The sequence below is a fragment of the Lonchura striata genome, chromosome 6 (genome assembly GCF_046129695.1).
Source record: "Lonchura striata isolate bLonStr1 chromosome 6, bLonStr1.mat, whole genome shotgun sequence".
NCBI lineage: Eukaryota > Metazoa > Chordata > Aves > Passeriformes > Estrildidae > Lonchura > Lonchura striata.
The window spans coordinates 6105378-6120167 of record NC_134608.1 but is presented as its reverse complement, the minus strand read 5'-3'; the positions used below and the strand labels follow the sequence as shown (position 1 = coordinate 6120167).

The following is a 14790-nucleotide window of genomic DNA, read 5'->3' as shown; positions in this document are numbered from 1 at the left end:
TGCTGACAGTGTCTCAAGGAACTCAACTGAAATGGCAGCTCCTCATAAAAGGTATGGGAGAGTTCAGGGATCTTGGCCAAATGTGGCTGACTCAGGATCTGCTGATTCCAGTGGCTGAAAGCATTACCCAGACATTTGAGTTCCAGGCAGGCAATGGAGGGGAAGAGCTGCCCTAATTTACAAATCAGGATCCAGGTGAAAACTGACAATCAAGAAAATTCCTATATAGCAGAACCTCAGGCTTCCAAGTCCAATCACAGAATTGCCAATGAATTTGCACCAAGGGTGATGGAAAGGTGCAGTGACCCTGATGCCACTTTAAATCAATGAAAAGTGAAGCTGGGGGGAAAACTCCCTTTGTCACTTGAACCCTGCCCCATTAAGCCAAGAAGCAGGTACTGGCTGGCCACGGTGAGAGCTTTCCTGCTCTCCAAAATACCATCTTATATCCTCCAGAAATGCACAAGCTTTCTGGTTTGCAGTTCACCACAATTCTAACAGACCACCCCCAGAGCTGACTTAGTTCTCACTCTCCAAGCTTTTAGGACACAGACTGGTTGTTGAGCATTGATATAAAATATGATATAATATTGACACACCAATAAAGCTCTCCAAAGGTGACTACTGCACATTCTTCATGCTGTCAGCGATTTAAAGTCTCAGATCCTGGGGCCATGGAAATGGTACCATGTTTTGATGCTGAAGAAAACGCTGTGGCAGGACCTTCTGCAGCAGGAACTATTCCATAAGATCTCCTGAGCCCCAAAGAATAACACAACCAATGAAACCCTGGGATGATGTCACTGTGCAGGCAAAAAAAGGTCTATCACTTACCATTCTCCAGCACTGAGCACCAGGGAAGGAGAGGCTGCACACAGCAGAGTCAAAAGTAGAAGACTTCTTTTGAGAGTCAAAAAGCCACTAACACAAAATTCAGACAGTTTGGGGCTCCCACTCTTGGTGGCCCATTTATCTGCACTTACACCTTGGCCATCGAGCACTTCTGCAGTTGTAATCCCAGAAAACTGAGAAGGAATTGGAGTGAGGAATTGCCTTGGGTCACAGCTGCACCAGATGGGTGCACACCACATCACTCACACGTGAACAAGGTGCCACAGTGGCCCCCTCATGCAAATGCATCCATCCCTGTACTGCTTCTTCCTATATGGGAAAAGAACTCAAGCCAGCCTGCAGGACTGGTTCTGGGATCATTTTTCTGGAAATCTGCTCTTTTTCTCCCGCTTATACAACACAGCCTGTCCTTCCTTCCTCTCTTTCCCTGCTTTGGAGGAGCTGGGTAGCTACACACCAGCAAAGTGGGCTGCAATGTGGCCAGAATGTGCCCATGGAAGGGAAGGGAGATCAGAGGATGAAGCTGTGCTTACTGGAAGAGGAGACACAGGAAAGAAAGAGGGAGAACTGGTGGAACACACAGGCACAAAGACAAGAAGAGTCCAAGGGTAACTGAGCCTCTGCCCCACCTGTCAGACAAATCAGAGATGCTTTCGAGGTAGAAGTGACTCAGTCGAGTAGAGGGGACTGGAGTGGGAAGGAATAATTCTTGCATGTACATCTCAGCTTCTTCATCTCAGATTTCTTCTTCACAGCAGGTGAGCATGGACAGACCAGTGGGTCTGTGCTGTACCTCTGTAATTTCCATGCTCAAGGCTCCTGCTCCCCTACACAACTTTCACAGCTGCAGTGGGCCAATGTCTGTGCAGAACTGTTCCTCTCTGCTGCACCTCACCCTTCTCTCAAATGAAAGCATGTGAGGAGCCCTCTACAAACATCATCAGCTTTGCAAGAGGTTAGAATCCTTTTCCTTCTCCAGGAATTCATATCTGCTCAAAGAAGAGGCTATAAAACTGTCATACAGCTTCAAGCCCAGCAAGGAGTGCAAAGGAGCTTCAGAAAAATCATCCAGCTTCCAGGAGAACAGGAAAAGCACAGAACCATCTCCCAGAGCATCTGGGTTCTAAAATCTGCACTGAAAAATCATCTCAGTCTGCCTGTGGCAGAAGCCTGAGGATGCAACCAATAAGAAGTGCCCTGTGAGTAATGAGCTCTTCAATCCAAACCAAGTCACTGTGTATCTTTAGATAAGGTTTATCACTCTCATGGGAGAAAAGCTGTCCTTCTGTCTTACCTGTTTGTTGACAACCCTGCCTTCAAGCAGCTTGCCAGCTCTGCGGCTCCCATCGCAATAATGCTACAAATAATTTAAGTGCTACCACTTTGGATCAAAATTTTAATGAGGCACTAAACCCACAAAAGGGGCTCTGTGTAACATAATTAAATAGAAAGGGCCTAAATAAACAGTACAACAAGTTACATTATAGTTGAAAACAGCTGGGAGGCAAATAAAGGAGCATTGAAGATGCATGATGTAAAAAGGCATTTCACAGAATGCAAACACTAAAACTTTTCAACACGCACAAAGAGTAAAACACTACGAGCACATGACTTCCTTTTGATTTGGAAGAATCTGCGTGGGGCACAGGGCATTTGTTTGTTTTTTTTTTTTTCCTTCTACTAGTCAGCACAATTAAATATTTCACATGGGAACCCAAACAGTGTCAAAAAAGAGCCATTTGTGCTTTGGAAAGAAATAAATACTGCAGGAAACAGGTAAAGTCAGTAGGAACATCTGGTTCAGTCAGGCCACGGAATGTTGGATGACGTCTCCAAAACGCTGGACAGTGCTGGGACTCCTCAGAAGAGTCTTGCAAACAATCAGCATTGTAACAAGTCTGTTTGGCTCAGGGCTGCAAGACACTTGTTTCATGCTCAAGCCGACTCCTCGAATCCAGTGCAAGCGGTAACATTGAGGCTGAGCCAACCAGCTCAGCATCCAAAGCTCTGTCTGCAGCAGCTATTTACAATATCATGTTTGTTCCACCCTGTCAATATTTGATCCAAGAGCTGCAGAAGTCCTACAAACACAGGAAGGTTTCAATTTCACATTAAGGTAACACTGACAGTGGTGCTGCTGTATTGTGCCAGTCAGTGCACTGCTACTCCTTGAGAATGAAACTACTGGTAGACTTGGTTTTCATTTGATTTCCTCCCAGTCCTCTCAGTAACTTTTCTCCAGAGCCACAGCTATTCATACATTTCTGGGCTGGTGAAAGAAAAGTGTCTAAATTCATCTTGGTTTATCATTGGAAGGATCCCTTCTTCAATGGGGGTCAGGATAGGCTCCTCTTTTATAAAATCTGGATCAAAGTTGCTCACGTCATCTTTGGATTTCTGTCAAATGGAAAACACAAAGGGAAGACACGTCAAAAGCATGTATCATCTGCTTGATCCTTGCTCTGTATGTGAGTGCATTGAACCATCACTTCCATAACCCAGGCTGAGCTGACTGAGAGCTTTTTCGGGGCTTGGAGTAGGAGCAGCTACCCCCACTAAGCCCCTCACAGAGCAAAGCCTTTTCCAGACTCTGAAGGTTCTCACAGGGAACCCCCTCTCAAATTTAACTGACAGCAACTCTGGGGGCTTCCTTGGCCAGACATGGCAGGGAACATAAATCAGTTCCTCCCCTCAAGTGGCAGCACAGACCCTGTGCAGTTTCCAGCTGTGTTCCCAACTGGCTGACTCCACACAGTCCCTCCTCATCTGCAGAGTGTCTCAGCTGGGTTTTGGGGAGGGGGTAGAGGGCACTCCTCTTAGTGCCAGCCATTAAACTTGCACAATACTGAATTATTGGGCTGTGGGAAGACAAATGGCTGGCCTCCAGGTGCTGGATTCCTTACTGTGTGCCACAGAGTGGGGCTGTTTAGAATGCACACACACAAACTGTGTTCATGGCACATTTTCATGAGGTGTGTTTTTCCTGCACTCAGAGCAAGATATTTTATTGACATTGAGGTCAATAAAATTTATTGACATTGAAGTCTAACATTCCCAGATCCTGCCCAGCTTGTGACAGACTGAGCAGGCTGCCTTAGTCTTTGATTCAGGCTAAGGGGCAACTCAAGATTCTGAGTTGTGTGGTGGAACAAACAGGCACAAAGACAAGAAGAGTCCAAGGGTAACTGAGCCTCTGCCCCACCTGTCAGACAATTCAGAGAGCCTTTTGAGGTGGAAGTGACAGTTGAGTAGAGGGGACTGGAGTGAGAAGGAATAATTCTTGCATGTACATCTCAGCTTCTTCATCTCAGATTTCTTCTTCACAGCAGGTGAGTATGTACAGACCAGTGGGTCACACCTCCCCACGTACCTGATCCTGCACCCAGTGTTCAGGGAGCAGGACTGGGTGGATCATTGTCCCTGAGAGCTCGCAGAGTGGCCACAGCATGAGACAAGCCACCCCAGGCAATAACTTGAAAGACAAGGAAGCCACAGTGACAAGCCCGGAAAGGCTGTCCATGAAGAGCAGTGCTCTTCTCTCACACAGCATCCTGAAGGCTGTGTGGCACCACTGGGGACAGCACTGTCTCCTGTGCAGCCTCTCTGCCATTTGAAGCACTCACTGACAGTGGCCTGAGCATGGAGCACTGTGCTGGGTGCTGAACAGACACAGAGACACAAGGGAGAGACAGCCCTGCTGTGGAGGGGTAGGTGGAGTGAGCAGGATGAGGATTACTTACCCTCTTTTATCTTTGGGGCAAGCCAAAGGGTACTTTAGTGCCTACCCTGCTGCAGCTGCTTTTACAAATCTGCATCTTTTCACTGAGCTGCCTTTGAAAATCCAGCATGGAAGGGAAAAGAGGTGGCTGACCAGGCGGCCAAGCAGCAGCCAAGCCAGGGTGAGAGGCCACACTTCCCTTCCTTCACCTCTTTCCTGTCTCAGGGGAATAAATCTGCTTACAGAGGCAAAAAGAGGGGAAAAATCCCGAGGGATCCCTTTCCCCCAGCCCTCCTCCCCACGTACGATGCGGGGCCTGAAGGGGGGCTCCATCTGCCGCCGGTTCAGCAGGTCCCAGTCCAGCTCCTTGAAGTAGGGGTGCCGCAGGATCGCGCTCTCGCCGCCCAGCCCGGGGCTGCCCAGCCGCATCGTGGGGTTCTTGGTCATGAACTGCAAAACAGAAAGGGCCATTTGTTCCCTCCCATCCGGCACGGCCACGGGAGAGGGAGCCATTAGCAGCCACACAAAAGCTTGTCCTCAGCTTTCCTGTTGAACCCAGCTGCTGGCCGGACTTCTCAAGTTCCTCGTAATGGAACCGCGTGCAAGGAACTTGACTCGCTCCCCAGAGGAAGAAGTTGGGGTGTATTTCTCCATGGTCCGTTTGCTTTTGGTGAAATCCTTGATTACCACAGTAAGAGAAGAAAGTTGAATTGCATCATTTGCAATATTACAGATATTGCCCAGTGTGTTTGGTCATTATTTCTTTCTGTGTTAATTTCTCAGGAGTACAAACTTTCTCTCAAATGCCACCCAGCAGCCAGCCAGGCTTTGGCCTGGAGTCAGTCCTGAGCTGTGCCTTTTTCCTAAATCTCTCCCTGCTGAAGCCCTGCCAGATGCCTACGCTTTCCTTCCTGTCATCTCAGGAAACAGAGGAAAACAGGCAAGGCTCTGGCTTTTAGAGCCCTCTGACCCTGAGCTGATGGGAGCAGATAGGTGACCGTCTCCTCTCTTGCTGCTGAAACTCCAATAAAGGATTTCATTTTGTAACATTTTTATTCTGCTGCCAGCAAAAAAGAAATCTCAAATCTCAGCCAAAGTGCCCTGACTTGCCAGGGAGCAATGAGGAAAGCCATACATCACACAGATGGTGTGAGAGGGCCCCGGTGGGTGCGCTTCAGGTCCTGATGAAAATGATGAAGTGTGAGTGCTGTGGATATTCATAAAGGGGAGGAGGAGAATCCTTTCCCCAGGAAGGAAAAGAGCTGGTTGGCTTGTTAATTTAGAATTACAGTTCTTGAAAATTCAGTAATAAACAATCTTTCCCCTTCCCCCAAGTATTTCCAATTCACTGGAGAAATCGGGTTATGTTTAAACTGGGAAAATAGCTGCTTTTATTTGCCTATTGAAACAGCAGCATAAAGCAAGCTGCACTCCGGTGGAGGTGTCCAGACGATTTCCTGGAAGATGAAAGAGCATTATGTTTAGCAAACAGCTGAACCAGCCAAAGCAGACAATCAGTCACTGTTTGGGAATGGCCAAGTCTGCTGCATCTCAGCAATGGGGGAATGAAAAGGGGAGGTGCGGCGAGAGACCAACTTCATTCTGACTGCAGGAGTCTTTCACAAGGTACAAACCCTCCTAGGACAAGTGCATAAAGGGTCTAGTCATTCCCCATCTAGAGAGAAGGTGGGGAGGAGAAAGAGGACTGCCTGATTGATAGAATTCTCCCCAGCACCCCATTCTGAGGGGGTACAGGGACGAAGCAGGTGGGGCACCTTTAGCTGACACCTTGCAGCTCACCTTGCACCTCACCTTGCACCTTTGGCATCAGCACAAACCCCCCAGCTCTACTCTGACCCCTGAACCTTTTGAGGTCATGTGGTGCCACAGGATTCCCCACAACAGAACCTGCATTTTCCAGCATTCTACCTACCCAAAACATCAGTAGAAAGAGCTGCCAGGTGCACCCAGATTTGTAGGAGGAGGTGGCTGCTGCAGCTGAGCTCTCCCCATGCTCCTCTGGAAGAACCTCTGAACTCTTCAGCCCCAGGTGATGCAGCATTTCCAGGGTCAGGCCCAAGGACAGGCAGAACTTCTGTGTCTCTCAAACCCTCCAGCCTGTTCTTCACCCTTTCTACCAGCAGAACTTCAACACAATTTCTTTCCCAAGAGACTGCCCCAACATTTCTGTGGGATAGTGATATCCCCAGAAACAGTTTGGTTTCCAAACAAGAAATGGGTCAAGCCAAAATCTCTGAGAGACCTGGTTCAGACAAGCCTTTGCAAGCCTTGAACTAGGCTTCTTTGTTTTGCAAAACAGACCAAAAACCTCCTGGCAGCCCCATCTTTCTCTAGAGATTCATTCTTTGTCCCCACAGATGGATATCTGCACCTCACTAGCTCTTATTTGCATTGCTAGAACATCTAGAAAGCTCAAACAAGACCAGAGCTTGCTGCTGCTGGGAGTTGTATAGACTGAAACATTCCAAAAAGACAAGAAAAAAATAGAGAGAAGATCTGGGAATACATCACATGTCTCCTGGCTCCTGCCCTACCACCACCTCCATTACACCAGGAACTTTCTGTTAAATGTGGAAAGGGAAAAAAATAATCATAAAAGTAAATAAACTCTGAAAAGGACTGGCAACAAACTTTGCTTGGGTTCCCATTCATGCCCAACCATATAAGACCAAAACCTGAACCCAACTGCCCATTTCCAGACCAGTTCAGAGTCCTGTGATATAAAAGTATGTTTATATTCTTATTTGCTTGATGCATTCCATGCGATGCCAAAACTGCACCAAGCAAAGAAATCCAATGAAACAAGTGAAGAGCCAACACAAATTCATTCCTGGCTGCTTAAAACACCCTTTTTGTTAGGACAATGAGGATTAGGCAAAGGCCATCCCTTAAGGTGGGCTGTTTCGAGGTCTGAGAAAATAAAACAACATTCAAACCAAAATTGTTCAAATTCAAGTGGCCAGCTCCGGTTTGTCCATTGGACCCAGAGACTGGGAAACCTCAGCTGGGTAACTCTAGGCACCATCCACCCCACAAAGGAGGCAGGAGAAGAGTGAAGAATTTATCTACTGCTGGAGCACATTTCCCTGGTTGGCTCCTGAAACTGATGCCAGGTTTCCACAAGACCCCTCTGAATTATTCCTTGCCTCCAACAGGAATGAGCTGACCTATGGTCAGTGCTGCTGCCTCTCTGGCTGTGTAAAAACAGGGCTGAGAAGCACAAGGGGCTGCAGTGACCCCACAGCATCATGAACCACGCTGGAGAGGACTCTCAAAGCCTGTTTCCCAGGTGCTGGAAGCACCCAACACAGGCTAGCAGGACCTTGGAAGTGAGTTACAGGCCATGCACTCTACCAGGAGTATGAACACAACATGAAGAGGCTCCCCTTCCATGGCAGTCAAACTCACACTTGGTCTGCTTCAGCAAAAATGTGGAACAGGCTGCCCAGAGAATTCCTCATCCCTGGAAGAACTCAAGGTCAGGCTGGATGGGGCTCTGAGCAATGTGGCACATGAAACACAGCCCTGCAGTGTGGGCAGTGCAGCACCGTGCCAGGTTACCCAGCCTGGGGATGCACACACACCTCTGCACCCAGGGGCTGTGATGGAAAACCACAGGCTGGCCATGGCTGCTCCTCCCTCACATAAAATCTCCTGGTGAATTTTGGAGGTGGCAGATCCATCACAGTCGGGTGAATGGGGTGTGTTTCTCAGGGAAGTGGTTCCAGTCTTTATCTGGGCTGAAAAGCAGGAGTGCCAATGATGACTCCAACAGAGACACACCGATGTTCTGCACTGGAACAGCTGCCTGCTCTGTTGTAAGAAGTATATAAAATGACAGAATGAAATTTTTGAAGCTCGCTTGCACCAAAATGAGTAACAAAGCCTTTCAAACACTATTGGAATTCACCAGGAATTATTGCACTGACACAGAAATGATAAATTTTCAGTTTATGTTGCCCAATAGGCAGAAAAACCCAAAAGACTCCAATGACCTCTCAAAGCTCCAAAACCCATTAATCCTGCTTCCTCCCTGCCTGAGGCAGCACTGACATTTCTCTGCTGCAGCAGGGCAGCATCTGGCAGACCATCTCGTGCTGCCTCTGCTGTCTGACGGCACTAACAGCAGAGCAAAGAGCTTAAGGCTTCTGAAAAACTTAAATTAGCTCAGTCTCCATCTCTGAAATGAGTATCTGCAGCCCATGCCCCTGTCCTGACCATGTGAGAGGCTCTTGTGCAGCAGGAGGGGTGAACTGCTGAGACTGCACAGACATTGTCCTCTGCACACACAGGGGAAAGGTTTTCAGAAGTGTAGCTCCTCTTCCCCGTGATCCCCTTGGCTGCACTCAAAAACAGCTGGAAAATGTCTTACAAGTGTTTGCTGTTCTGGCATTCCTGGGAAGGCCAGAGGTTGACACTAGCTTCACAGGTTTGATAACCCTCCATGTCCTTCCAAGGACAACCTTTCATTGCAGGTGGTGAGAGATGCTCAACAGAAAGCTTTTTATGGAAAGATGTCATCTCCTTAATTATCTCTAATATATCTATATATCCTTAATAATCTCTAAATGCTTAATTATCTCTATTTTTCCACAATAACCATGAATGCAGCACAAACCTCAGCCTCTGGCACACAGATAAAGAAACGAAGAAACACAAATTAAAAAAAAAATTAACAGTAACAACAACAAGGCAAACCAGAGCAAAAAGAAACCCAAATCCAAGATGCCTCCCAGCAAAACCAATAACAACACTATCAAGCTCAAACCTGAATCAGGCTGTCAAGCCCTTGCTCTGTGACCACATCCAGCCATGGGAAATTACCCCATTCCCAGGGTAAGGAGCCCCTTGGGAGCATCCTCAGACTGGGATCCTTTGGGCTACACCAGTTTGCTGAGCAGCAAACTGGAGCAAGGCTCTCCCTGACCTCAGCTAACCCTCCCAGCAGCATCACAGCCAAAACCAGCAGCTGGCATGAGCCAAAACCATGACTTCACGAGATCATTTGAAAACCTTTAGTGAGAGAAAAATGCAGCAAGCCATGACAAGAAATTAAAAGCTGGGGATTAGTCCACAGAGGGCCGGTGAAGTTACAAGGAAAAAATGCTGCAATAGCAGTGCCAACCATTGGGGAAAATCTGTGTCAGCCCTGGGAGCTCAGTCTGCAGCAAGTGAGGGGGATCTGTGCTGGTCCTCCCCTTCACCCATGGCTCAGACCATGCTGGGAAGGGCTCCAGGACTCCTACAACACTGGGCAAGGCTGTGGTGGACTCTTCCAGTGCTGCTCACATGCAGCATTGCAACTTCTGTCTGAAGAGGCTGAGTCTGCAAATCAGTCTAACGGCCTGGGAGTCACTGCAGGGATGTTTGCACAAACCAGCCACTTCCTTGCATTAATTTCCTTGAATTACAAGTCTCCTTTCTCAATACTGGAATCCCTGATTTGTTTTACGTAGCTGATTATGTGTTATTTGCATCAGGACAATTAATTTCATGAGTAATATCACAGATTACGTGAAATTGCATCACGTTCTAGGAAAACATTAACAAGGCTCAATCCCGTCACAGGAGTGCTGCACTTCAGGAAGAGAAATACAACTTTCTCCTCAGCCAGTCCCTTTACACTGTCAGCCACCTGGACAAGAAAGAAATCATTCCTTCTTGTACTAAAGAACCACCAGTTTAGACACACCAGTTTCCACCAGGTCTCTGGTGTATTTACCCTGTAAGAGAAATCCTGTGTCCCAGCAGTTTATCTTTCAAACACAAGCACACAGCAGAGAGGGAGGATATTCCCAATCATACAGGCAGGGAACAGAGACCAAGAAAAATTCATCATTTTATTTTGCCAGGAGCCCAAAGGAAGCCTGTCACAGATAGGATGGCAGTACCTCAGTGTCACCTCCTCTGCATCACACCTCATGTCTCACAGGGCCCCTACTGAAATTGTGGCACTGTAATAGTCAAGTCAAACTGTTAAAGGAATGGAAGATTTCCCTGGTCATGGTTTTAAAACATGCCTGTTGGTATTTCTCCCATGTTGGTACCAGCAGCAGCACAGGAGATTAATGCCCCACAGTCTCCCCCTCAGTAATGAGGGAGACCAGATCAGAGATACCCAAGGTACTTCTCTTCATTAAGATTCATGAGTTAACTAACAGGGCAGAAATTAACTGGAAAGGAAATAAGATTTCTCAAAGATCCATTTGATCTGAGACAAAAGGGAATCATTATATAAATAGAGCAATTACTCTAATTAAGGCTTCCCTACATGAATCTCTCAACTGAATGCTGCAGTTGCTGGAAACAGTTTGGCTGCCTATTATGTAAGGCAAACAAACCCACGGTCTGGGGTGTCATTAGCCCTCACACAAAGAGGAAGAAAGATGGTTCTATGGTTCTGTCCGTTAATGTTTGTATTAAGCCAAGAATCTTTCTTTGTTTTTTCCTTTTTTTTTTTTTTCTCTTTTTTTTTTTTTTTTTTTTTAATACAAAGCTGCTCATTTCGAGCTGGAGTTGTCTTTCCCTCTTTTGAGCAAAGCTCCCATCAGCCTCCATCCCAGTCCTGCCAGGTGATGCTCACAAATGTGCCTTATTTCCCCAAGCAAGAGCAATCCAGGCCTTGGACACACAAGTGGGTTACGAGAGGTGAGGGAGGCAGCGCAGCCCAGTTTCACTAGAAGGTGTGGTCAGAGAGCTGTCCCATGGAAGTCCTTGTACTTATGGCAGCTCAGCCAGTGCCTGGCTGTGGCTGTGAGCCAGGCACTTGGAAGCTGGAATCCTCCTGACCTTCTCTGAGCGCTGCTGAGAGCAGGTCTGGAGTCACCGTGGCACTCTCAAATGCCACCTCTGTCTCATCTGGGGATTTGCAGACATCAGAGGCCATGTGGTGCTTCTGCTCCTCTCCTGCACACAGAAGGGTCAATTACTGGAAGCCCTGATTGTTACCAGTGCCATTCCTGGTGGTGCTGAGGCAGGATGTGACCCCAAGGGTGTGGGCACCCCCACGCTGCAGTCCTGGCTACTCAAAACTGGGAGCAGGTGAAATCCTTCAGTGCAGAGAAGGTCCAGCCAGCACAGTGCCAGGGTTCAGAAGTACAAGGCTGCCCTGAAAGCATTTTAAGGAGAGGGGGGAGGAAGAGACAGAGTGTGAAATATCTGTTATCTCCTTTTCCAGATAAAAAGGGGAAGGGAGGTAAAAATAAGTCTTCAGCCCAGCTCCCTAAAAGCCAGAAGAATGTAACAATAAGCATGACAGAAGTCACATGTCCAATGTACCAGCCCCAGGCAAGAAGGACAAACTGTCAGTGCAGTGGGTATTAAGCAGGTAAATTTGATCTCACTTTCCTCTGGTGCAGAAATGGCTGCTCGATGCTGCCCAGACAGAGCTCGAGGGAGCAAGAAGGATTCACTGGATTGCAAACAATGCTGAGCAAGAGTACAGCAAAATAAACCAAGGTGGGCTGACTAGCAAAATAAACCCAGGTGGACAGAGCAACTCCCATGTGGGACAGACACATCTGGCTCCAGATCTCCTAGTGGTGTAAACTGATGAGACTTTGCTGACTACCACAATTAAGTGCTGTCTGAATAGCTACAAGCTTCCTCCTCACTGTGCTAAAATCTACCTGTTTCCTTGCCTCTCTCCACTCATCAACAACAAACTCATCAACACTAACGTAGAATAAAAAGGCCACAAGTATCAAGTGCATTGACCCCTGAGGATAACTACTGATTTTTGACACTTCTGCTTTTGGTACTTCTGTAATAAGTAATAATAAGTAGACACTAACTTCAGTCATTGGCTATATGGAATATTTGACAAATGTTTTAGTGAGGATGAAACCCTAAAAAACTGTCCTTTCAGAATTGAGGAGTCACCCGCTGCAGGGGCTGCTCAGACAACATCAAAATCCTGGTTTTCAATTACCACAGTCAGGCTAAAGGTACAGGATGGGGATATGCAGGTCCATTACTAAATCAATACATCAATCAGAGTAGCACAAACACGAAGGCAAAATGAGCATCACACTTATTAACAGACTGGGAGCATGATCCCACTCTCATTTTAAGCAGGAGTAAAATCTCCCTTGGGTTGCAGGGGAAAACAATTAATCCTTTTGTGATAGTCCTGTCAAGAGGAACTGGGAATCTGTTACACAACCCTGGGTGGTCTATTTACATAGGGTCAAGTACAAAGGGGACTAAAGTGCCCTGAACAAACCTGTGAAGTCCAATAAAGAAAAAAAAATACTTCAAAGAAGCTTTTTTTGTAGTCCTGGTTGTATTTCAATTATTTTAATTTTAAAGTTCCTGAGGAGACACAGCATGTCATAAAGTTGAAAGCTGGAGGGATGAGTAAGACCTAAAGCCCTGGACAGTTCGGTCAGTCAGAGTTTTGTTACCTCTATCAAAGTGTGAAGACCTCCCAGTTAGATGGACTGGCCCCTTCTGCCAGGGGCTGCACAGCCAGAGCTGGCCCCATCATACAGCAATCATTCCCAAACCCAGGCTGGACCAAGGTTCTCAAAGGAATCCTTAGGATTTGCCCCAAGACTGGATTTTAATGGACTTCACCAAAACCCTTTTGTGGGTCTTCAAAATTAGTTTAGATATGGCAGAGCTGAGGAAGGAGCCTGGGCCACAAGTCTTAGGCTCAGACATGGGAATTGCTCCTTCCTGAGCACCAGGGAGTAAGGAGGAAAAAAAGATGGGGAAGACAATGTTGGCATTATGAATTCACCTTCACCTTCCCCCATCCCTGGCAGGAAAGAGGAGGATGAGTCACACCTGATGTTACAATAGGCTGCTTCAGGAGCTTTTTCTGAAGTAAATCTGAGCTTGCACGCTGCTGACTTAAATGAGAAGCTAATTTCAGCCTGTTGGAAAAGGAATGGTAAAAGACTTAATGGCTATTTCAAGATGAATTTGGCCTTGGCAAGCTCTATACAGATATCTGTAGTTTTCTTTCAGAGTGAATTATTCAGAAGCATAGGACTATCACTGCGGGGAAGAGGAGTGCTTGAGAAAAAGGTGTGATAAATCAACAGAAGAGATTAAAATCACTGGGGGAAGCTGTTTGCTGTTTAAGAATTTGGAGGGAAAGAGACAGCAGGTTACAGATACGGATGTAGAAGGTCAAGCAAAAGAGGTAAGAAGGCAACCTGTGGTGGGGCACAGCCCTGTCACCTCATCAGGGTGTGTTTACAGCAGAAATGGTCTAGGCAAGAGATCATTTAAAACTCCAGACTTCCTCCCCAGCTGGGAAACAACAGGCTCCAGAGCCCTGCTTTTGCAGCAGTGGTTGTGGAGCCAACCAGGAAATGCAAGATGAAAGCATTTCTGAAAAACAAAATAAAGGAAAAATGTGTACACAGATCCAGCACGGAGCTTCACAGAGAGATTTAAATATCAGCCTTATGCTGAAAGCCAAAGCTTAATCAAATTGTGCAAGAGAATTTATGGAGACTGCCAACTCTGAAGAGATGCCAAGGAGAATAATTTATTGGCATTTGAAGGCACTTTTAATATCTATCTGCCTTTGTTAGCAGGCTCCTCAGCTCTGAGGATAAAGCAATGAGCTCATCCAGCTCCCTCTTTGATTTCAGTGGGTCCACCATCATGCTGTCCCTTTTCCTTTTGAACTTTGCCTAAAAAATACATCTGGTTCATTCAGAAACAAGTTCATTCTGTCTATTCCAGCACTGAATGTGAAACAGATTATCTGCCTTTTTCTGTCACTTGGAAAGGAAGAACCTGGCCCAGATCTGCACGATACAAACACAAAGGGGAGACACAACTTGAGCAGAGTGACACAAGGGCACCATCAGCATCTGGCTGCCTCTTTTCACTCCTTGGAGGTGTTCAGGAGAGGGCTGGGGAGCACAAACACTGGGGTTTGGTCAAGTTTACACATGGGCCAAAGTGACTGCCCACTACTTAAGGAAAAGGTGAGGCAAGAAGGCAGCAGAAAGCACAGATGTTACAATGAGTGATGTGCTGAGGGAGGAGGCAGACACCCCTGTGGCATCTGAGCTGCTGACAGCTACTTCTGACCTCCCCCTGTCCAGAGGCGCTCGACCCCAAACAACTGCAGAACACGAACAGAATAAACTTCTCCAAAGTCCAGAGGACCTCACCCTTCTGCTGATGTCAGGGGTGAACAGCTGCAGCAAGGAGGCAGCTGGGATCATCCACCC

General features: G+C 47.0%; 1 protein-coding gene across 1 annotated transcript in view; it reads right to left on the bottom strand.

The window, feature by feature from the left end:
* Positions 1-2234: 2234 nt before the first annotated feature.
* PRKCH (protein kinase C eta) overlaps positions 2235-14790 on the bottom strand; it is a 112528-nt gene continuing 99972 nt past the window's right edge. The window contains exons 13-14 of the mRNA XM_021554501.2: positions 4877-5020; positions 2235-3249 (exon numbers count right to left, since the gene is read on the bottom strand). Coding sequence (XP_021410176.1) covers positions 3103-3249; positions 4877-5020 — 291 coding nt within the window. The 3' untranslated portion in view covers positions 2235-3102. The remainder of the gene's footprint in view (positions 3250-4876; positions 5021-14790) is intronic.